This window comes from Sardina pilchardus, chromosome 5 (genome assembly GCF_963854185.1).
Source record: "Sardina pilchardus chromosome 5, fSarPil1.1, whole genome shotgun sequence".
Lineage (NCBI taxonomy): Eukaryota > Metazoa > Chordata > Actinopteri > Clupeiformes > Clupeidae > Sardina > Sardina pilchardus.
In genome coordinates this window covers 13,282,802-13,306,407 of record NC_084998.1, presented here as the reverse complement: position 1 = coordinate 13,306,407, position 23,606 = coordinate 13,282,802, and the positions used below count along the sequence as shown (strand labels likewise).

The 23,606-nt window shown below is 40.9% G+C and overlaps 2 protein-coding genes across 2 annotated transcripts; both read left to right on the top strand.

Annotated features, from left to right (window-relative positions):
• The first annotated feature begins 5,774 nt into the window (after positions 1-5,774).
• Positions 5,775-11,223, top strand: LOC134079517 (uncharacterized). Its single transcript, XM_062535606.1, has 5 exons — positions 5,775-5,967; positions 9,043-9,123; positions 9,865-10,034; positions 10,248-10,346; positions 10,883-11,223. The coding sequence occupies exons 1-5, from the start codon at positions 5,814-5,816 to the stop codon at positions 10,982-10,984; spliced, it is 606 nt and encodes a 201-aa protein (XP_062391590.1). The 5' UTR covers positions 5,775-5,813; the 3' UTR covers positions 10,985-11,223.
• A 3,305-nt stretch (positions 11,224-14,528) lies between these two features.
• On the top strand, positions 14,529-23,391 carry LOC134079516 (uncharacterized). The gene is made up of 7 exons (XM_062535605.1): positions 14,529-14,696; positions 18,356-18,439; positions 19,739-19,804; positions 19,970-20,035; positions 20,934-21,082; positions 21,398-21,481; positions 22,736-23,391. The coding sequence occupies exons 1-7, from the start codon at positions 14,555-14,557 to the stop codon at positions 22,829-22,831; spliced, it is 687 nt and encodes a 228-aa protein (XP_062391589.1). The 5' UTR covers positions 14,529-14,554; the 3' UTR covers positions 22,832-23,391.
• Positions 23,392-23,606: the final 215 nt, after the last annotated feature.

Sequence of the window (23,606 nt, the reverse complement as noted above, 5' to 3'; positions counted from 1 at the left end):
CGGTACTGATACTGATCTCCACAGTGTGTTTATGGGTCCCCATATGCTTATCATTGTCGCTGACATCTGCGGGTGTGTGCTAGTGTGGTGTGTGTGTCTGTGTGTGAGTGAGAGAGAGAGAGAGAGAGAGAGAGAGAGAGAGAGAGAGTGAATATGTATGTGTGAAAATGACAAGATTCAGTGTATTAGTATGCATGCGAGTGGTTTCAATCTATTTTGTATGCGTGTGTCTATGTGTGTGTGTGTGCGTGTGTGTTACTGTGATGTGACATTTAGAGGTGAGCGAATATGTTCACTACTACAATCTCATTTTCATGGCTATCTCCTTTTCTGGCATGATCGGTTCATTCTGCAGGGTGAAACAGTGGACTCAAAGTCAGTCAGACAGCAAATGACTAGCAGCTCCAATTTGCAGGGTCATGAAGACCAACAGCAACACCCTCATAGTTTAAGATAAAGTAGGCTTAAGAGGGTAGGGGGCCCCATACACCCTCCTTGTAATTTCATTCCATTGTGCAAGTTCATTTAGTGCCATCAAGCTAGCATGGGTATTCCCATCCTGCCTTGCGCAGTGATTTGATTCACGCTGCTAAGGCAGTCTGAAAAAGAAACTATTTCTTGCCTGAGATAGGGGACCAATCACAGAATAGGGGGGAAAGCAAGACGATGATGAGCTATGCACAGACACATTTGTTAGACATCCGTGGCACCCAATGAACAGATCTGGGCTTTTTTTCAAATACGAGACAATGAACGTCTGGTTGCCAGACCACGTCTCGTTTGAGAAGTGGTAGGCGCTAGCCAGGCTACCATCAAGCTACGTGAAACATCAAATTAGATGTTTGCACAGGGAAAAGGATGGCAATGACTTATAATGTTACTGCTTGGATAATGTAAAGCGTCAATTTGCACACCTCTGCCTGCCGTGATTGTGGATAGAATTTGAACTTCACTTTTGATCTCTTTAGCATAGCACCTAATTATCTTGTGTTGAAGAAGTATTTTTGATGAACAGCTCAGTTCTGATAAATCATGACTGGAAACAACGCAAACATGGCAAATATTGTCTTGACCTGACACACAGAGAGCCCTCCAACAGTCCGGTCCAATTTATGTAAGATCAAAATATGTTGCTGTGTGTATGAAAAAAAAGAACCTCACATCTGACTGGTCACATACAGCAAACTGAGTATATTCTTTGGGCTTTTTGCCTTTATTGTGACAGGACAGGAAGTGGGTGGGAGAGAGAGATGGAGAGGGATCAGGAAATGACCCGAGTCGGACTCAAACGCGTGTTCCTGTGGGCACTTGAACAAAATGTAGATCCCCAACCCAACAGTGTTGGTGGTATTTTTTGTAGCTCAGTCCGGTGGGGTGGGGGGCAGATTCCAAATTTTGTAGCTCAGTCCGGTGGGGTGGGGGGCAGATTCCAAATTCACAAAACCACCCCCCAAATTGCAAAATACCTCAATCTACCAAGCAAAATGAAGCACTACAACCAAAACTACATACAGCATTATCAGAATCAAACTTTTGCACCACATGGCGCACACTTCATTCATTCACCAGATTTTTGTCTTACCAACTACACACTGTTGGGCATAACGAAAAACACTCTTATCTTTAGTATGCTTTGCCATAATACTACTACGTGCACTTACATATTTGCAGATACATTTGCATGCTGTTTAAACTTTCACTTAAAGTCAGTGCAACATATGCACAGCAAGTGTATTTACATTGGACTCTCCCTCTTCTCTCTCTGCAATGTCTTCCATTTTTTGTTGCAAGAAAGGTGCTCGTTGTTCAATGGTTTTACTGTTTTGTTTTTATCTTTGTAAAGCACATTGGGTTACCCTGCTGGGCAAAATGTGCTATATAAATAAAGTTGCCTTGCCTTACCTTACCTGTGGTCTTTTCATAGTGCTTACTTCCTGATGGAAGTGGCAGGTGCAGGTATTGGTCAATTAGCTCATGTGTGTTGTTATCTTGGATGGCATTGTTTTGAAGCTGCAAACATGTTACTTTATGTCAGATTTTTGTGTCTTGCGCCGAGAACCGTGTTCAGTGCATGCGAAAAGTGCCATTTTGAATTGCAAAATGTGTGTAAAGCTGAAAATGTGTTTAGACATTTGGAGACTTGAGAGGATGTGTTGCTCTCTGTGTGTCAGTTTGAATAATTGTGAATGTAATTTTAGTGTGTTAGCAATTGGAAAAAACTGTAATAGCGGGAGGAGACGAAATCAAATAAATAAAAAAGTAGAGGAGTTGTTGTTGTTCAAGCTGTTGTTGAATCATGTCATTCCAGTTTTCAGAGATCTACAGTATAGTGTCTTCCAGAGGAAAGAGATCATGGCTCGGATGTGAGGCGTCCCTGATGCGTTCCGCATACAGAGAATGGACTGATGAAAGGTCACAACCAGTGATGTTGGAGGCGTTGGTGACAACCCTCTCTAATATCCTCTTGGTGCGACTGTGAGAGCTTCCATACCAGATGGTGATTGAAGATAAGATGATGCTTTCAATGATGGCTTTGTAGAAGAGCACCAAAAGGGTTTTGTTGACATTAAACTTTTTCAGTTGTCTTAGGAAATAAAGTCTCTGATTTGCCTTTTTGATAATATGACTTAGTAATTGTACATTGGCCATATGATCTACATAGTCTGAGACAGTTGCCTAATTCTAAAAATAGTGAGAATGTGGTGTTGTGTGACAATGGGTGAAGTTACATGGGGACAGTACTACATGGCTAAAAGCAATCAATCTAACTATATAAAAACACACAATAGAATACAATACAACTACATAACTTATAATAAGAAACAAGAAACATCATCATGTAGCAACAATATCCATCCTGGACCTAAAATTAATAACAAAAGAGCACAGGCCAAAGAATGCACCATCCTCTCCCTCCCTAGGGCTCCAGGGCTGATAGGAGCCTGGAGTGTGTGTGGACTGGGATCCTGTGGCTCCAGAGCCAGGGGTGGGTGAGGACAGGTATTGTTGCAGTCATCGCTAGTTTCCTGTTCCCAGGGACAGAGAAACAGTGTCGAAGGGTGCAGAGATCCCTGACCCCTAACACAGCAGGTGTGTGTGTGTGTGTGTGTGTGTGTGTGTGTGTGTGTATGTGTGTGTTTGTGTGTGTGTGTGTGTGTCTGTGTGTGTGTGTGTGTGTGTGTGTGTGTGTGTGTGTGTGTGTGTGTGTGTGTGTGTGTGTGTGTGTGTGTGTGTGTGTGTGTGTGTGTGTGTGCGCGCGCGTGTGTGTGACTCGTGGGAGTGCAGAGCACTGCAGGAATGTAGTTGAAATGGCACATCAGATATGGTCTATCAGTCCCCTGTGAATTTCTCTGTGTCCCTCCACAGGGAAGTCACCCCTTACACACATTTTCCTCCTGCCAAGGAGGACAAAAGTGTGGAGGATAAAGCCATGAGGGGGAGGTCATGAGGGGGAGTCCAAACGCCAGAGCCTATATCTGACCAGGATGCATGAACATACCATATGTGCACGGATACAGTGAATCTTCCATGACATGCCTTTATGCAACAAACCCCTTGGAAAACATAACCTCCTTGGCGGAGGTAATCAGAAGCAAAATATTCAGCAAATTTGACATTTGTTGTTCATGTGACAGAGAACACTGGCAGGAAAACTTCTTGATTAACTGAATGCAAATTCCAGCCAAATAGATAATGCCAGACATTAGTACAGACGCCCCAGACATTAATAATAAGCATGCACTGTCCCCTTGAGTTACGATGAGCACTGGTGACGGAAAAAATATTGTCTTGGCCGTGACACATCCATCATTCAGAAGCAAGAGATACACAGCAGTCTTCTCTTTCCTGATCATGTTTTGAAGGGATGTATGTTCAAATCAACCTGGAGCCAGTGGTCATCAGGCTGACCCATTCTCATAGAAAAAGCTCTGCAAGTTGTGATAAACAGCAAATCCAACCACTGAGAGCTCTTGACAGATGTATTGAGGAAATTTCCAGAGAACTTGTATAATCTTAGGCTGTCATGGCCTGTGGTTAACACATAATATACTGAGGGGAGTCACAACATTGCTAGCACGATGAATGTGTGATATAGGAGAAGTGAAAGGAAATAAGGGGAAATCAGCAGACTTTGTGTCATTCTTGCAAATAATGTGTGTGTGTGTGAGTGTGTGCGTGCGTGCGTGTGCATATTTGCCATGAATACTTTGATCAGATCACATTTTGCTTTTGCCCATGTCGACATGAAGTTTCACACCTCAAAAGGAGATACAGTACTTTCAGCCTATATGTAGATTTTGTGGTCATGTATGGCGCCTTGGTTTGTTTGATGCTACAGCCAGATATGACACCTCACTTTCTTATTTTGTGCATGACTGGTTCTGCATGAGCATATAATATGGCTGAGATCTCACTGTGGCTTGTGGAGAAATAGCTGTAGTCCATAATGCGGAGTTTGCGTGTAGGGGCAAAGCTATAGGCTACTACTGCTGCGCTGAAGCCGCACTGGAGCCCATGCTCATGAAGGGTCCGCCACAGACAAATGTGATGCAGTCTGGGAAAACCCATACAGTATCATGGTGTCATTTTACCAACTTACAGTATGATTCTGATACCATCCTGGTATTATTTGCCCTCAACGGTGCCTTCCAGGCAGCGCTGCCTTCAAGGCACTATACTCCCCTCAGTTTAGGGGTAGGATGAGGGTTGAGGGGGTTAGGTTAGGAATAGGATAAAGGTAGTGCCTTTTAGGCTGTGCTGCCTGGAAGGTGCCGTTGGGGGCAAAAAACACCATTGAGGGACTGCCACAGGAAAGACGATCTTGGCAGCTTTGTCAGCTTGACAGCTGTTTTGGAACTTTGGCAACGGAATTATACACATCAAAATAATACACATTTGAACACACATTGAGTGGTTACAAGGTGATTGCATGAGCTCAGAGCTACAGTACAGAACCACAATGCTGGTTTGCATATACTTTGCTATGTTATTTAACCACAATTCTCAAAATACTTGCCAACTGTTAGTGAAATGGAAACTTCAGTCAACAACCTGGTTTCCTTTTTTGGATGGTAAGGAGAGGAAGTCTATACAATGTAGGTGTTAAATATAGTTCAAAGGCACATTATAGTTTTGATTGGTTGCTAGTTCAGTGCTATTTACCTTCACAATCAGTTATGACTATGATCAGGTGAAGGTGAACACACCTATTATTCTCACTAACCCTTACCAAAAAGTGTACTTAAAGTTAATTGTATGAAGTAAATTTCAGAGTAGTTGAATTATAATTCCCAAGTTTACATTATGTGGTAAGTTTACTAGTATAAATGTCCTTGTGGTACACCAGTAAGTTTAATTGGCCTGCTTTTCCGTTTAAAATGGTAAACTCGTCAGCATACTTAATTTTGTACTGCAACTGTACTGAGAACTATACAAAGATAGTGGTAAGATAATGAAGATATAGTTGTATACTTCTAGCCCACTTTTATGATATATAACATGACAAACACAGTGTAGAACATCCCAATAATATTTTTCAACTGTTTTAGGTTAGAATTTCACACAAAATGTGTGAACCACTTTCCACGAGGCCCACCTAAAACAAGGCCTAAACAAAAGAAGGCTCATCTTTCTGCTGAACTGACTCTGTTTTGTCAACCAATGTGATACAGTCACGAAATGTGGTACAGCCAGGCAATGTGGTATAGAAAATGTGGTTACTGAAACAAGAAGTGTTCAGAGCACTTCAGAGCCTTCAGAGCAGATTAGCCTACAGCTCTTTGTGTCATCTTATCTCATGTCTTGATGCCATCATGGAACTGACAGTGAGGAGCAGAGTGGTGTCAAATAATTATGAGGAGGTCAGACAAACTGAGCTGACAGACTCACAACCGAACAAAACGGAAGATATCTATCAGAGCCTGCAGTATCCACCACCCTCAACAGTGAATGTGCCACCAGAAACCAGTAAGTTTGTTTCCGTGTTCCTCATTCCTTTATGATCAAAAGAGGACGGAATCGCTAAGGTATTACAAATAACATTCAGCGCTTTATATTAGCTGATTTACATCATAACTCTGACATGTCCTGACAAATGACGCCATTTTGTGTTATGATGGTCCATATCAAAAGGCAAATTATTCTTACTTTACAATTGTCATGACAAACAGTTTTTGAATGGCAAACCATTCCATGTTACACTCTTTACTCTGTAACAGCATGACATATTAAAAAACAGGACCAATGTCAGAGTCATATTGTGGTGTTATATCACTGGAAACTAAATCTGACATGACTAGCCTATACTATCTGTCACAGAGTTCTTAGATATAAAGTAAGGTGGTTTTCATAATGTTTTACTGTAGATTTGCTTCTTCTGTACTTTGCAAAAGCTCCATGTTGAATCTCGACTGAATAATTTAATTGTTGAAAAATATGCTTGACAACATTGAGTTTTCATGGTTTTGCCATGACCAAATATGAACTATGACATAACACTATGTGTGTCTGTCTACAGCTACACATTGAAATAACATGTTTTATTTCCCTATTTGAGAGTGAGCTGACACAGCAGCATAACACAACACAATGCTAATGTATAGATCAGTAATGTAACACAGCGAAATGTAGCAGTGCAATATAATACAACTAAAGCCTACCTTACATTGCCAGACTTTGCAAAGATTTGGAAAAGATTTTTGAAAAACTACAGTCTCAGACCCTCTCACATCTAAAGACAATTCATTGAGGTTTTAGTCACAGTCTAGTCACAGGCCAGTCTCAGATTAGGATTTTGCAAAGACTGTGGGTCACTATTTACAAGACTGCTGCTAGATTCCTTCAAATTATTTCCATCGTGCAATAGGCTACACGTCATCATTCACAGGAAATCACATGATAGCCTACTCATATCAAAGTAATTTTTTCGCGTTTCTGCAGCATTGTTTGATGTGTGACATCACTAACAGATATAGAGCTGTTCTGTCACGTAGAACAACCGACTAATAAATTATAAGAAATGAAATAACAAATAATCATAAAGGCTACAGCTGTCGCCTATTTTGCCCCTTCCTGTTTCATGTTCGCGCAAGGTTACTATTGGTTTTTAATGTTCACGTCACTATTTGCATGAGCCACGACTGAAAAGACTTCCGATAATATCAAACATGTTTGATATTGTCGTAACGGCAAAACTAGAAAAAGACTGCCTCCGACGGACTTAAAACCGCTAAGATTGGCACCTTACACTAAACGATTTAGATGACGGGAGCGCGCTGCGATTTCAGTACAACTCCCAAGATTTCCGCCCGATTTTGGAAATTTAGTCGCCGACTGTTAAAACAGACCAAAATCGTGCAATGTAAGCCAGCCTTAAGGGTGCTTTCACACTAACAGCAGTTGATGCGCACCAAACGATCCATTCGAACCAAAAGCTCTTAGTTTGGTTTGTTTTCGTTGGTGTGAAAGCATCAGTCGCACTCGGGTCCACACTTAATCAAGCAGACCGAGACTGCCAAAGACCGTCAAAGACTGGTCTCGGTCCGCTTGACTCCGCACTAAATGCCAGACTCTGGTGCGGTCCCTCTGGGTGATAACGCGAACTGGGGTCCAAACCATCGAGTGTAGGTCAAAATAGTGAGTCAAAATTTGCGCTTATTTCTACCGGAAGATAAATATCGATGAAATGTCAACCGGGCCAATTTTTGGTTTGTTTGCTGGTGTGAGAGCGGACCTCACTGGAGTCTATAATAACGATTTTATTGCCTAATGCGGACCAAATAATTGAACTAGTGGTGGGAAAGCGCCTTATAGTAACTTAAAGTAATACTACAGCAATTTAACATCTCAATGTAACTTAAAGGGATAATCCGGAGTGAAATGCACTTTGGATAAATTTTTCGGACTATTGGGAGTACATACGTTGAGTTGACACCAAAATCATGTCATTCGGATGTATTTTGAGAAAGTTCGAGCTCACCGTTTTTAGCCAAAACTCATTAGCCTGGAAGTGACTCGGGCATGTCCTTTCGCCGCTACAAAACGCTATTTTTATACCTCTTCTACTGTTCCAAACAACACTACACTTACGTGGTAGTGAGTAGAGGATCCCTAAAGCCAAACCGAAGTATCCCCACGTCTTTATGTGGTCGGATAGAGAGTCCAGAATTAATTTAATCGAGTCCGTACCTTTCCGGAAATGTTAATAAAGTGTTGTTAAAACGTTGCTAGCTGCAGCTGCGACATTTCCGGAAAGGTACTGACTCGATTAAATTTATTCTGGACTCTCTATCCGACCACATAAAGACGTGGGGATACTTCGGTTTGGCTTTAGGGACCCTCTACTCACTACCACGTAAGTGTAGTGTTGTTTGGAACAGTAGAAGAGGTATAAAAATAGCGTTTTGTAGCGGCGAAAGGACATGCCCGAGTCACTTCCAGGCTAACGAGTTTTGGCTAAAAACGGTGAGCTCGAACTTTCTCAAAATACATCCGAATGACATGATTTTGGTGTCAACTCAACGTATGTACTCCCAATAGTCCGAAAAATTGATCTAAAGTGCATTTCACTCCGGATTATCCCTTTAAGCAATGTAACATCTTCCTGCTGAGCTCTTTGGTCAGTGTGGTACAGCCAGGAAATGTGGTACAACCAGGCACTGTCAGGCAATTGACAGCGAGGAGCAGAGTAATGTGGTTTTTCTGTGTATTTTTGCAGATATTGTATAACCCCCCCCCCCCCCTCCCCCTACTTAATATAGCAAACTACAAACATGTGCAGCTTTTTAGAATATAAATACATATCTTTGCTGTGCATTCTCTCCTCTCTATCCTTACAGACTTCATGGGCAGAACTGAAACTCTTTCTTTGATTGAAAGAGTCATGGCTTCTGCACAAGGATATTTTCTATTTGCTTAAGTCAAGCAATTTTGCAGATTGCGATGAAGCGCCTTATAGTAACTTAAAGTAATACTACAGCAATTTAACATCTCAATGTAACCTAGCATAACTTCATTGTAAACTGATCCCTGTTTCTTTTCTAGGATGGAAGGGAAAATGGATTCTATGGCTGTCTATCCTTGGTGCAGTTATTCTGATCATCCTGACTGTTGTTGCAGTATTCTGTGAGTGTCCATAGATACTGTGCACTAGAAACGCGTGGGTCAGAGGTCAGGGTCAAAAGCGGAGATCCAATAAGTTCTACCCCCCACCCCCCACCCGTGTCATCATGAACAAAAGCTAGTTTGATTCTTAACCAAAATACAAGCTTCAGTGTGTCGCCTAGACGGCGTCATCGTCTTGGTTCCTTCGCTGAGGCCCAATTAGGTCCATGGAATCCAGGCTGCCTAGCAGCGCTTTCAGAGACTGACCGAATGCCAGACACCACTTATACAGAATCGCTATAACGAGCAGCTTTCAGAGTTTGATTCTAAAACAAAGACTTACTGCCAGATGCAACGTTCTTCATGGTGAGACTAATGCTGTGGACGACAATGTGAACCACTTTTACAAAGCCCACTTAGAACAAGACCTAAACAAACAAGGCCCATCTTCCTGCTGAGCTCTTTGGTCAGTGTGGTACAGCCAGGAAATGTGCTACAACCAGGCACTGTCAGGCAATTGACAGCGAGGAGCAGAGTAATGTGGTTTTTCTGTGTATTTTTGCAGATATTGTATAACCCCCCCCCCCCCCCCCTCCCCCTACTTAATGTAGCAAACTACAAACATGTGCAGCTTTTTAGAATATAAATACATATCTTACTAATACCTACTAATATATCTAATATGCAGGGATGGTGAAGCATCCTTTTCTGCCTGTACAGTATGCTGATTTGCTGTGCATGCTCTCCTCTCTATCCTTACAGACTTCATGGGCAGAACTGAAACTCTTTCTTTGATTGAAAGAGAGTCATGGCTTCTGCACAAGGATTTTTTCTATTTGCTTAAGTCAAGCAATGTTGCAGATTGCGATGAAGCAATTCAGTTCTGTGCCAGTAGAAACGCCACCCTTGCTGCCGTAAACCAGGACAATAGGGTGCAGTACATTTTGTAGTATTCCTTATGTTTCATATGAATATACTTATTCGCCAAAATGTGTTTTTGTTCAGCTTGAAGTTAGCACTAGTAAGTTGCTGTGTGGAATATCTAACTGTTGTTAACAAATTGCATGTAATGTTAATATGGACGTATAAAATACTGTGTGTGTGTGTGTGTGTGTGTGTGTGTATTTGTTTGTGTGGGCTGACAGGACTGGTTACTGAAGATGGCAGAAGGGAGGTGGTTTATTCTAAGATCGGAAAAGGAAGGGTTTGGCTCTGGCTCTGACTCTGGCTCTGGCATGTTCATGGTGGGCTATTTTGTCGTCTTTGTCCTTAGTTTATACCAAAAAAATAACTGATGAGATACATTAAAATGTCTACAATACAGCTACAGTAACATGCCATGTCAACTCAATGTGCAGTTCCCATGAGCTTAAACTGTGACATGAATTGTTGCTCACATTTTGTGAACAACAATTCACGTAAGTGGTACTGAGGTTCTCTCAGAACTAAGAGAGCACAAGAGGAACAGAGATCAGCAGGCTTTGTTCTGTGGTTGCCTCTTGAATGTGATATAGACATTACAGACAACAGAAGGGGGTGAAGAGGAGAGAGAGAGAGAGAGAGAGAGAGAGAGAGAAAGAGAGAGGTATGGGGTGAAAAGGATTACAAAATATAGAGAGATGTATGGGAAAAAACATGGAACAATGTTGGAACAATGTTGAGGGAGCATAGAGAGAGTAATATCAGGAGAGAGGGAGAAAAAAACAAAGACAGGTAGACAGAAAAGGAAAGGAAAGGAAGGAAAAGAGCTCTTCATGTCATGTTGTTCTCTGTGTTCCAGGAGGATGACTCCGATTTCTTGTGTGAGCTTCTCCATTCCGACCCCTCAGCCTCCCCGCCATTTGAACACACTTCTGCCCTGTGCGTGCGGAAGGCCTGCTGATGCCTCCACCTGCAGAGGACTTTTACTCCAGGGGCAATTTTAACACCTTTTTACACCATGGGCATTTTTACCATCCTTATTTTAAACTAACTGCACACCTCCACCCACTTTAAACAGAACTTTTTTGGAAGTGTTCAGAAAGGGCATGTACAACTGTTTACAAAAAAGACTGTTTGTCAGTGCATTCTTACCTTACTATTATTCTGGTCATCTTGTGAAAAGAAAGTCCAAGTCAATTACTGAATTCTCTTCCTTTTGTGTACATTGACAAGCTTGTGCTGCATTCGGTAATCAACTTGTATAGACTTCTAGGCAGATGGTGGGAAGAATAATTCAGTTAGGCCTACATACAGTAAACATTACTTTAGTTTGTCTGTAGGGTCCCTCTCCAAAGTATTACAGAAGTCCAATGATATTCTGAGCCTTAATAGCGAGTGGCAAGGCTCTCCGTAGATGGGCTCTGGTATCGCTAATACTAATTTGTTCGATAATTTGTGAATAACGTTAGGCTACTGACCTTCAAGCCGATTTCAGTTTCTCGCTGTATTACAGCTCGTACAGGTAATCACAAGCATCGGATTCACACACCATATCTTCAGAATCCCCATTTGCCATATCAGGTTCAAATTACCATCCACCATGGTAGTTACTTATCAGCTTTCTCTGCAGACCATACGCCTAGCCTGTTAGCTTAGATTAAAAGAAAGGATATTAGTTTTAGTTTCTGCAAGTGAAGTTCCACCCACTGATCTAAGTCTGTAGTGTGATTGGGTCCCACCCCATGGAAAAATGAGGAAGGAGTGTTTGTAGTCTCACCCACTCGACACAGATAGGCTATAGGACTTCCTGATTCAAAATGACGATTTTTACATCATTGAAAGCAGGAAGTGCAACATTGAAATCCGTATTTCTCCCATCTCAGGGGATATTGAGGGAATGATACATGACCGTTCAAAAACATGACTGGGTTTCCAACAACACCAAGCTTAATGCAAATAGGTGAAGTGTCCCTTTAAAGGACAACTCTGGTCCAAGAACTGGATGTGTACTGGAGTGTAAACTTCATTGGGAACCAAAACGACATCAATCAAGATTCAATATGCATTTACAACTATAAAGCATATAGCAATAGCCTTGGGGGCAAACTCACAATGTCAAAGTAGATTACTACTTTAACAAGTGAAAAGATGATAGTTACTGTACAAAATTAATTCAAGGCTTTAAAGAGGACATAGAGTGGATGAATTGAGTATTGCACTGTGTTCTCTGATGTTAAAATAGTATATATTCAACTTTGATTTAAAAAAATAAACTCAATTGCAATTTTACAAGACTAATTAAAACCATATATTTAGGCTGGGTATTGAAATGCTCTGTTTGACTAAATGGCGCCCTCTTTGGCAACCCCAATTGAACTTCAATGGCTTTCCGATGTCTGACATCACAAGCAGGCTCTTTTCTAATTTGCCCATTTTTTAGTGTGTATTTCTAAATTCAAGATTTTCATATGAAGGAGGGCCCAACCATGCCTCATGTTCATGATAGCTCTTTGTTTATGCACAACCTCTTATAATTCATGAAAACCAAGAAAAAAATGATTTCCATTCTATGTCACCTTTAAAAAGCACATTGATACAAGGATACACATGCATGCATATGATTACTAATGTAAAGAATGCAATGAAATTGTCAGTTCCTTCACATATTGTGCATATGGGAAGGTAGTAGGGAGGGGCAGGATAAGTGCAAAACGCATTAAAGTGTATGGGGGGGGGGGGGGGGGAGATAAGAGCTGCAGGGGGTGAATGACGTGTGTGTGTGTGTGTGTGGGGCAGGGAAGTGTAAGGAAGAAACCTTGGGCAGATCCACGGCTCAAGTGGCCAACCCAACTGTCTGGGGTCGCGCTAGTAGAGGGAGCCTGTAAGTGTGGGTGTTGTGCCTGTGTGGGCAGGCATGTTGGGTGGAGTGGTGGTGGGACAGTTAAAAAGGGGGGGGGGACAGGGGGGGAGTATTAATGGTGTACTGTATGTATGTAGGGGTTGGAGGGTTAAGGGGCAGTGTATGTGTGTGGGTTGAGTGTGCATTTGTGTGTGTGTGGGGGGGGGGGGGGGGGCAGTGGCATACTGATGATTCAGAGAGGGTGGTGGGCAGTGTGTTAAGTATATATTCAATGAACACTAACCTTGGGTCTCTGCGGAGTGTGCACAAATAATCAAATTATCATTGAGTGTTTTTTCAATTCACTATGTTCACGTCTATGTTTAATGTTTCTTCTGTTTAGGCCTACAACCTTGTGGTTAGTATTTCAAAATAAAATCCCCCTGAAGAAGTAAGAGAAGGCCAAAAAAATTGAATAACATAAGGAATGCATTAGCAGTAATATTAAATCAAGATCGAACATCGAATCAAATCGTGACTTTAAAATAGAAAATTAAATCGAATTGAGGATTTGGAGAATCATGACACTCTATGCTGCACTTTTACGTACATGTAAGTAGACCTCAACACTGTGGTGGCAGATGTGCCTTTCAAAGTCAAACATGGTATAGTTTTACTTAAAGGGATAGTTCGGATTTTAAGACACGAAGTTGTATGGGTTCCCTGTCAGCAACGTAGTGCATCAGCACTGACTTACCCCCGACAGCGTCCTGTGAGCCGAGATCCAGCCGGTTTTTGATCGTTTTTGATGCCGGACTATTTTCTTCAGCAAGTTTCTGGGGTCACGAAAGTAAAGTGTTTTTCTTCTCAAAACCATATGCGTTCAACAGAGTGATAGGCCTATATTTGCACCACAAACACGTTGTCCAGCTGTCAGTAGCGCGCAGTGATAGGAATCGCGAAAAATAAGTAAGTGATAACGAGGTTTGAATTTTTCCTGGACAACGTTTTTGTGGTGCAAATATATCACTCTGTTGAACGCATATGGTTTTGAGAAGAAAAACACTTTACTTTCGTGACCCCAGAAACTTGCCGGACTACTTTCTTCAGCATCAAAAACGATCTAAAACCGGCTGGATCTCGGCTCACAGGACGCTGTCGGGGGTAAGTCAGTGCTGATGCACTACGTTGCTGACAGGGAACCCATACAACTTCGTGTCTTAAAATCCGAACTATCCCTTTAAGTGCTAAATGGTAAAGCAAACATAACTATGTCATAGTTATGCCAATACAGACCTTATGATAGAATCAAAGAACTACAAATATATAGATTTAAATGAATGCATCTTTATTGCTATCACTTATTAATTGACACAGGCTTGTATATCATCTAAAACTTTATGAACTGTTCTGACATCTGTTGGTATAACTATATTTTACCATGCCATGTGTATTACAAACTTTTGTCACTCATATGATGAAGGACACTAACACATAATGAGCTCTATTTTGCTGTTGAACTCATAAAAATGTTTCAAGAAGAGAAAATGTGGTCTCAGAAAAAAAGAAGAGAAATGGTCTCAAAAACAGGAAGTGCCCTAAATGAATCACAGGAACAAATAGCATCTGCAAAACTGATTAAACCTACCGGTCCCCAGTGCGCGTGGGCCGAGTGTATCTCGCAAGATTATTATGGAACTGATGCTGAGGAACGGCCCACTACCAGAGAGACGCCAACACGCAAACCACGCTCAAGCGGCAGACATGCAGCCCAACGAAACAGACAACATCCTGCAGTTTCCAGCTACCACCATGGGCACCCAGCGAGAGACTGGTAAGTGCTGTCCGTCAGTCTCACTACTTATATATATATATAGACACACACACACACACACACACATTTAATTTGCCACTGACCTCCAACAAAAACCTTTGTCTTTCCCATCAATCTTTCAGTGCGCGATCTTGTTATAGTTCAGGGGCTAGAGGCCATATCAGGTAGATGTCTCTGCTCAGTTCTATAGTGATTCCACTGTTCTATATGCTTGGACCCACTGCTCTAGTTCTCTGGGTAAATGGGCTCTTGGCAGAGACTATGCTCAGATCTATTCCCCTGTACAATGGAGGGATACCAGCCTTTGGCAGAGCGCTGCCGAATTCTGAGATCTTGTTCAATTTCAAAGTGTGAAGCAAGCAGACCCCTTGATTTGACTGCTAAGTAGCTAAAGAAGCTGCCGCCACAACCTACAACTCTTTCCTACCTTCACTTGTTCACTCATGTTGACAGTGGTTTGCTATCTGCACCATTAACATCCTGTACCTCAGCACCTGCTACATCTCATGTAAGATGCCGACCTCAGACTTGGCTAGACCTTAATTTAGGTCAGAGTACTTTTCTATCTTTCTTTCTTTCCTTTTTTGTGAACATTAACTTATGTGCTTAACTTAACTTAGGCCTACACGATCACAAATAATGTTGTAATATGAGATCATGATAATATGAGGGTTCATAGCCGCAGAAATCTCTTTCTTGACATATCTTGTGAAATGGGTCTGACAAAAATGACTAGATGCCAGTCAGTCTGAGGAAAGAGTTGGGGTACATAAACTCATAAACAAAGAGTTTTGGGGTACATAGATAAAAGAGGAATTTGATAAATAAATGTATAGAGAAATGCATTAATTGACCAAGAGATTAAAAGAATAAAACTGTCAACTGAAGTCAACTGAAAGTGATTAGAGGAAATTGTTGCCATTTGAGAAGCACAGAATCATTATTGTTTAGCCTATGAAGTATACTGTAAGCATTTTTTTTATGCCCTCCTAATAGGATAATTACCATCCTTTAAATATAATTTATGACATAATCAGTGAAATTAGTGTACTTGAGTGTACATGCATACACATGTTTTTTGTTGTTTTGTTTTGTTTTAACCACGAGGCACCCCATTTCCAGAACGCAAAAATAGCGTGACAAAAATAGCCTAGCCAACTGTAAATCGTCTCGGTTTCACTCTAGATTCACACGCTTGAGTTGCATTAGACCTAGGCTACTGCATGCTGATCGGCTTTCCCAACAGTCAGGGGGGTGCACTATGATGTGTCTTGAAGCATAACCGTAATTTGATTGGCATGCTTTGCGTTGATGTCCGTTGGTTCAGCAAAAGTTGAACATTTCTCAACTTTTTGACGGAGGCGACGGGAGCAAGGGAACGCAATGGAACCACAATCAGTTAAACGGGTGACATAAGTCCGTGAACGAAATGCACTGCACTGCATTCAATGTGTGTAGGCACCGTTAGAGGATGTTCACTGAGGGTCTGATAACAATACAAGCTATTGGTGACTAAACAAACATTCACTAGTATTGATGTTGCATTTTATGGAGTAGATTAGAATAATACTTGGATATAATACCCTAGCTTGTTTATTACACAAGTCTTCTGAGTCTGATCTACTTTAAGCATCTGATCATACTCTTTCTCAGTGCTTGAAGTGGGCTGGTAGCCTAGGCTACTCACCGTTACGCACTACCGGCACCTCTGCATCTTGCTCTTTTTCTTGCGTACCGGGGGCAGATCTTCCAAGTTGCCGTGTACTCTTTTGTGTCATCTCCACATCAAGTTCCTCGAGCTAATTAAGTCAACTACATTTCCCAGGAGCGTGGCGCAACGCGACACTCACCTGTTTTCCCAAACCGTAGCCTCTACTTGTGCAGCTTTCTTCCCCCACTATGAGGCAGCAAAGATAATCATCATGTTATGGCTAAGCTGCTCTGACAGACGGTAGCGCATCTTAAAATGCCAGTCTAGAACTGTGAATCAAAACACTCCAACACCGGCATGAGTACAATGTTTAAAAGCTATTGTTATGGGGGAACACATCTAATGTAATGAACACTGGTTAAAGGTGAAATCAGAGGAATAGCAAGCCACCTCTTCAGAATGTTGACTAGCAATGAAGCTACAGATGACAATACAATTAAATATAGTTCAATTTCATCAATTGAAATAGCAATTCAATGTTTTCAACCATGGGTTGGACATTTTGTTCCCTTTATTTTGTTTTCGGAGTACAACAGAATGCTTTATTTACATGTAAAAAGCCTGAAATTGCAAACACCTTACTTGCTAATAACTTTTTTCAGCCCTTCTCAGTTTGCAGGCCTGTAAATAGGCCAACGCAGTACAGTAAGCACACTATGATTCACCAATATCTCTTAGTATATTTTATTCACTGTAAAAAATATGAATATAATAGTCTGATGTCTCGATACCAGCTGATACATTCACTAATAATGATACATACAATACACTTCAAGCACTGATCTTACTACCAGGGCAACAGGCATTTCCAAAGCAGCTTAAAAAGTCACTTTTTCCAGATCAGAAATAATTTAAAAAGGGGATGTCATCATACAAAAAGAGGAAATGGACTGAGTGAAACAGCAAAAACCTCAACAGAATCAGGAGCAATTATCCTCTCAGTTTTTCAAGAAGTGTGTTCTGTGTCTGGTAGGTCCTGAAGCTACCATGGTAGTTGAGTTTAGGAATAGTTCAGTACCAAATACTTTTGGGGAGGAAAACGTGCCCAAAGCTGACAGAATCCAGTCCATTAGAACTGAGGATGTGTATCAGACATTACATTATCCAGGGAGGCCTGTGACCATACACAGGGAAACTGGTGAGTTCTGCATTCAATTCTTTGAGTCTCAGGTCCCTGTACAAGTATGATGGACTACAGTAGAGAGTTTCTCGAATGAGAAGACATAACTTTTCTGAAAACATAGCAGATCATTTTCTAAATTGGGGCTTACCTGGCACAGCTCTGACCAGTCTGGTATTTTGTAGGCTACATATCCTGTACCCTTCCTGACACTTCATTTGGATGGCTAGTTTACCAGTAGTGGTGCTCTACACATACACCAATACAGTGATGCACTGTGCTGGGCTCTTTTGTAAGGGTTATAGCAGAGAGGGTTAAAGCATGAACTATAGCTTTACCCAAGAGCAGACAGCTTCAAACATTAAATAAACAGTTGCTGAATATGATGAAGAAATAATACAAGTTACAATGTCAACTCTGTAAAATGTGTGCTCTGGTTTATTTTTGTCTGGTGATCCAATGAATCTATCAAACAAGTGTGTTCAGGCAATTACCTATTATATCTACAGTATGCTATTGTTATTATTATTGAGAACATAAGGGCATATAATTATTCCCTTGCAGTCAATGCAGCAATGTGCCTCACAATTGAATGACTTTTCTGGCTACAGTTGCACACAAGAGTGATATGGCAGCTCAATGTGTTAACAGATTACTGTTAACCAAATTATCCCACATGTGCTGATGGTGGCACAGAGAAATTTCTCTCTCTCTCTCTCTCTCTCTCTCTCTCTCCCTCTCCCTCTCTCTCCCTCCCTCTCTCTATCGCCTGCCATCCTATGGATCAGAGTGTTGCGCTCATCCACTGTGCTTTCTCTCTGTCTGTAGGACTGAGGAGAAAGTGGCTGCTCGTGCTGGTCTTCACCGGGGTTGTCCTCCTGGCCGTTACAGTGACCGCGGTGGCCATGCACTGTGAGTATGGGCACTATAGCAAGCAAGCAGTAAGGCAAAACTGTACAAATTCACAAGTGCACACAAAAAAAGGGTTCTTGGGGTGCTATATATAAAGCCATGTAGGTTTAAAAAAACTCTTAGGGGTTCCTTTGATGAACCCTTCAAAATGGTTTAAACAACCATTTAGGGTTGCCATATAGTAAGTAAGTAAGTAAGTAAGTATATATGAGGCATGCAATAGAAGATTTTTTTTTCTAAGCGTGTATAAGTATTGTAATCAACCTGAGATGTTTAGTCACACAATCACTGCGGAGAGTATTGAAATATTCTATAATCTGTTTTAGTAATAAGTAGTTTAAGTCCTCATGTTTCTTATTAGTTTCTCATGGATCTTTATGTGAATCTGGTGGATAATTAGCCTGGTAGTAAACCAGCAGAGGTGGACATCCCGGGTTCAGAAAGTAAAGGTCCTGCCAAGTATTTGATCCAACCATTTTGGAAACCAGCTCATCCTAGCTGCTACAGTAGGTAGGTTAGATAATTCGTGATATCAGCTGTGTTAAGTGCACAGGTAGAAAGAATAGCCTATATGGCAGGACTTTTACTCTTTGGAACCAGGAATGTCAGCCTCTGTAAACCAGACCCTAGAATCTTTCAGATTAAAGGAACACTTCATATTAATCTAAGACGAGTTGATACATACCTCTCACGTTTCAATGTGTGCACTCACTGGCTCTGGCGCGCGGCGCTACTTTGACAGCACTTAGCTAGCCCAGTTCATTCATTAGGATCCAAACAGAGATGAATTTAGAAACGACCAAACATCTCCATGTTTTCCCTATTACTGTAAAATACAGTAACATGAGTAGTCAGTCACACGACCAAGTATGGTGAGACAAAATAAAACGTGGTGCATTTCTAAGCAGGTAATAGGGATAACTATGTTGTGTGGCGGAATAACACTTGGGAGCACTTGGACTCGGCGCAGTAATATCCTCACTCCCAAAGTGAAACTGAAAGTGCAAGAGTGATGATACTACTGCGTTGAGTTCGTTGCGGTTGTGGTCTGTTCTTGTTTCACATCTCTCTCTCTCTCTCTCTCTCTCTCTCTCTCTCTCTCTCTCTCTCTCTCTCTCTCTCTCTCTCTCTCTCTCTCTCTCTCTCATACCTACTTAATTGTTCACTGTTATTTAATTTGTATTGTTATTTATTTGTATGTCGCTTTGGACAAAGGCGTCTGCTAAATAAATAACCATAACCATAACCTACTGTGTTAATGTATGATACTTAAGAGATGGATTTCACTCTTTTCCATAGACACATATGGAAAAGGAGCAAAACATGCTTCCAAAGGACACCAAGGCACCAAGGCACCAACTCCAAGTGAGTAAAGCTCGAGCATCCCTTTCAGTGTGAGGAATACCTTTTTTTTCTAAGCGTGTACAAGTGTTAAAATCAACCTGCGATGTTTAGGTGGAGGCTGAGTGTTTATCTCACACACTGATTAATGTATGATACTTAAGAGATGGACTTCACTCTGTTCCATAGACACATATAATAGAGGAGCAAAAAATGCTTCCAAAGGACACCAAGGCACCAAGGCATCAACTCCAAGTGAGTAAAGCTCGAGCATCCCTCTCAGTGTGAGGAGGAATAGCCTAAGTCTAATTCAAATCTCAGAATTCTAGACATTTTGTTTGTTCTTTTACTAACTAATCAGACTCATGCTTGTTGGTCTCTCAACACCAGGGGCACCGTGGGCAGGAGGGAGGGGGGGGGGTTAGGCCCAGCCCTCAGATATCCTCCCCTCAAAGATCCTTCATTACTGACAAGATAGAGGAACATAATGCATCTCTATGGAAGCAAAATTCGAACAGTTCCTGTCTGCTTAAGGAAAGATGTCATAGTGGTATATCGATCGGCAAGCAGTTCAGTTCAAATGTAACGTCACTTTCTAGGTCTGCTTATAGGGTGATTTCGCCCACCTCCCCTTTGCGAAAACAGAACGCGGAAATCGTCGAACGTTTGCGCCTCTCACTCCCTTAAATAAAATAAATGCTTTTTTAACCGTCTCTGCCCTTACCATGGAGAGAGGAACCGGGACGTTCATCAAGTCATTTCCTCATTCCTCGGCTATTGAAAGATGCTTGAATGTCTCAAAATAGCACATACGAGCTGACGTCAAAGTGCAGCTTTAAATACTATTGCTTGAACCACACTCAAACTGTGTGGATGGTTTTTGGCACAAAATCCATTCATTGTTTAGATGCTTATACAATTTTTTTTGTATCGTTTATATCAGTTGTACAAGTATTACATTATATATTGATTAATGCATGGATGCTGAGCGTATTTTTGCAACAGGCCTCTTATTGCATACAAATGCATCAATGTGAGATAAAGACATTGACATTACAGTAAAACACATTACTGTAAGAGGAGTTGAGTAGTTACAGGGAATCTATATGATCTTACCTGTATGTGTGTCAGTGTGCTGTGTTGTGTTTTCTAGAAGCGAAGACTGAACCTCGGGAGCTATGGCAACTCAATGGGGAGGACTTCTATCTTGTCTGGCAAAGCAATGGTGCAGACTGTGACACTGCAAAGAGGTTCTGTGCCAAGAGAAACGCTAGCCTCGCTTTAATGGATCAGAATAATGTGGTACAGTATTCTGTTTCACACCTATATTATGCAGTATATATATACATATATACATCTCTGGAAAACAATTAAAGCTGTATATATTTATGATCATATTCACTGAACAACACCGACAGAACAACACATTTTTCTGATTTCTTAATTCTATCCAGAGCTGTATACAGCAGACTTAAGACTTCAAATCTCAAAGTAAATGTGTGTGTTTGTGTGCATGTGTGCTTGCGTGTGTGTGTGTGCGTGTGTGTGTGTGCGTGTGTGTGTGTGTGTGTGTGTGTGTGTGTGTGTGTGTGTGTGTGTGTGTGTGTGTGTCTAAAGCATTCGGTGAAGAAAATGTCAAAAGGGAAAAAACTATGGGTACTCGAAGAAGAGTTAGAGGGATCAGGCTCTGAAAACAGTCAGGTAATGTTCCTTCAGGTTATATTTCATGTGATTTTTCATATAAACATGGTAACACTTTATAATAAGGGTACATGAATTCTCATGAACTAATGCATGAATTAATGCATGAATTACGCATTAGTTAATCCATTAATATATCATGAATCATTATGACTTAACATGAATTCACTGATTGTCATTAATGAATTAATACATAAATAACTCATCATCTTAAGCATTAAGTACGGTTGGCACATCATCATGAATCATGATTAATTAAGCATGATCATGATGACTTTTTGTCAGACAAAATTTTGGACATCACCGCCATGGAGAAAAAAGAAAAGTAATTACACATTAATTCATGTTAACTAAATGTCATGAATTATCATGAGTTAACTGATGTGCCAACCGTACTTAATGCTTAAGATGATGAGTTATTTATGTATTAATTCATTAATGACAATCAGTGAATTCATGTTAAGTCATAATGATTCATGATATATTAATGGATTAACTAATGCGTAATTCATGCATTAGTTCATGAGAATTCATGTACCCTTATTGTAAAGTGTTACCAAACATTTTTCATATGTTGTTCATAGTTGTTATAGAATTCAGTGCCATTAGACACGTTTACATGGACTGTCTTTTCGTCATTCAGATTAAGCTATTCCGATTGAAAATTGTGTGCCGTCTGTTTACATGGGGTACGTTCTATACCTATTACGTAGGTGCTCTCACGCGCTTTAGAATCTTTGATCGGAATAGCTGTTGTTGCCTACTTTTACTTGGGAAGATCCAGCAGTCAATATGAATGACCATATGGGTGTTCATTCGGAATCCATGCGGACTACCCCATCTCTTTCATTCCGATTAAAATTCTGATTGTGTCAGAAATTTCCATTCCGGATTGAGGTGTTTATACGGCGATTTTTATTCCGCCTGAGGTGTTATTCCATTTCTAATCGGAATAGAAATGTCCATGTAAACTTAGCTACTGCAGCATTGGCACCACGGGGTTACTTTGATGAGGTAGATGTTGCATAACATAACATTCAAAATAACATTTTTAAGAGGGTAACTAATCTCTAGCCTATTCCATTTCAAAACAAAGTAACCATGCCAACCCTGATTTTGCAGATTACTATAATGGTACAACTACTGAGCATGGCTGATTAGAAAAAGTAAGGAAGAAAGTCAGTCAAGTCATCAAAAAAAAAAAAAGTTGTGTGTGTGTGTGTGTGTGTGTGTGTGTGTGTGTTTCCTGAGCAGGCCCCTGATGCTGGTGATGCGGCCTGTACTCTGCTTCACGCTGCCTCCACCAATGACTCGACTGGAGACGGCTGGATTTGCATGAAAGGAAGGTGAACGTGCCCACAGATGAAATCAGAACACACTCCGCCCAATTTAAAATATTTGTTTGAATCTAAACACACACGTGTGTGTGAACACACACACACACACACACACACACACACATCCATGTCAAAGTGGACAATTTTTGGGTTGAGGCAATGTTCTCAAATTTAAACCCAAAGACACATTAGTCTATACTGAGTAAATATGCTTGAATGAAACATGTCTACTTTTTTTGCTATATTCTCTTGATTATGTTATCATCCAAATATTTTGATGTTTTTATGACTATGATGTGTTTTTGACCATTTTATTATCAACATATTTTCATTACTTTTTTTCACTGTGAATTACCTTGACTTGTTTCGTCAGTTACATAGCCTACTCTTTCAAATTAATTGGCCATTTGCTTTTTCAGTTGGTGGTATTGTAAATTCCTTTGAATGTACATACCAATTTTATGTTCCCAAGTTTGCCAATGTCAGAATTCCACTTTGCCATCCTGAACATATCCAGTGAGACTCAATGCAGAGTCAGTGCAGACATGTTTCAATAAAGACGTTTTCAGCTTTGTCCTCAAAGTCTTTTTCGAACTCGCACCCTGAGAGAGAATTTACATTTTGGAGTTGAGTGTGCCTTGATGGAATCTAGAAAATCAATACAATCTAGCGTTCATATACAGAGTTTAGTCTGTAGTCTAACTCACACACATATACTGGAGCCTCAAGCCACAACAACAGACAAGCCACAATATTACACAACTACAGTAAGTGTGGAAATATATTAC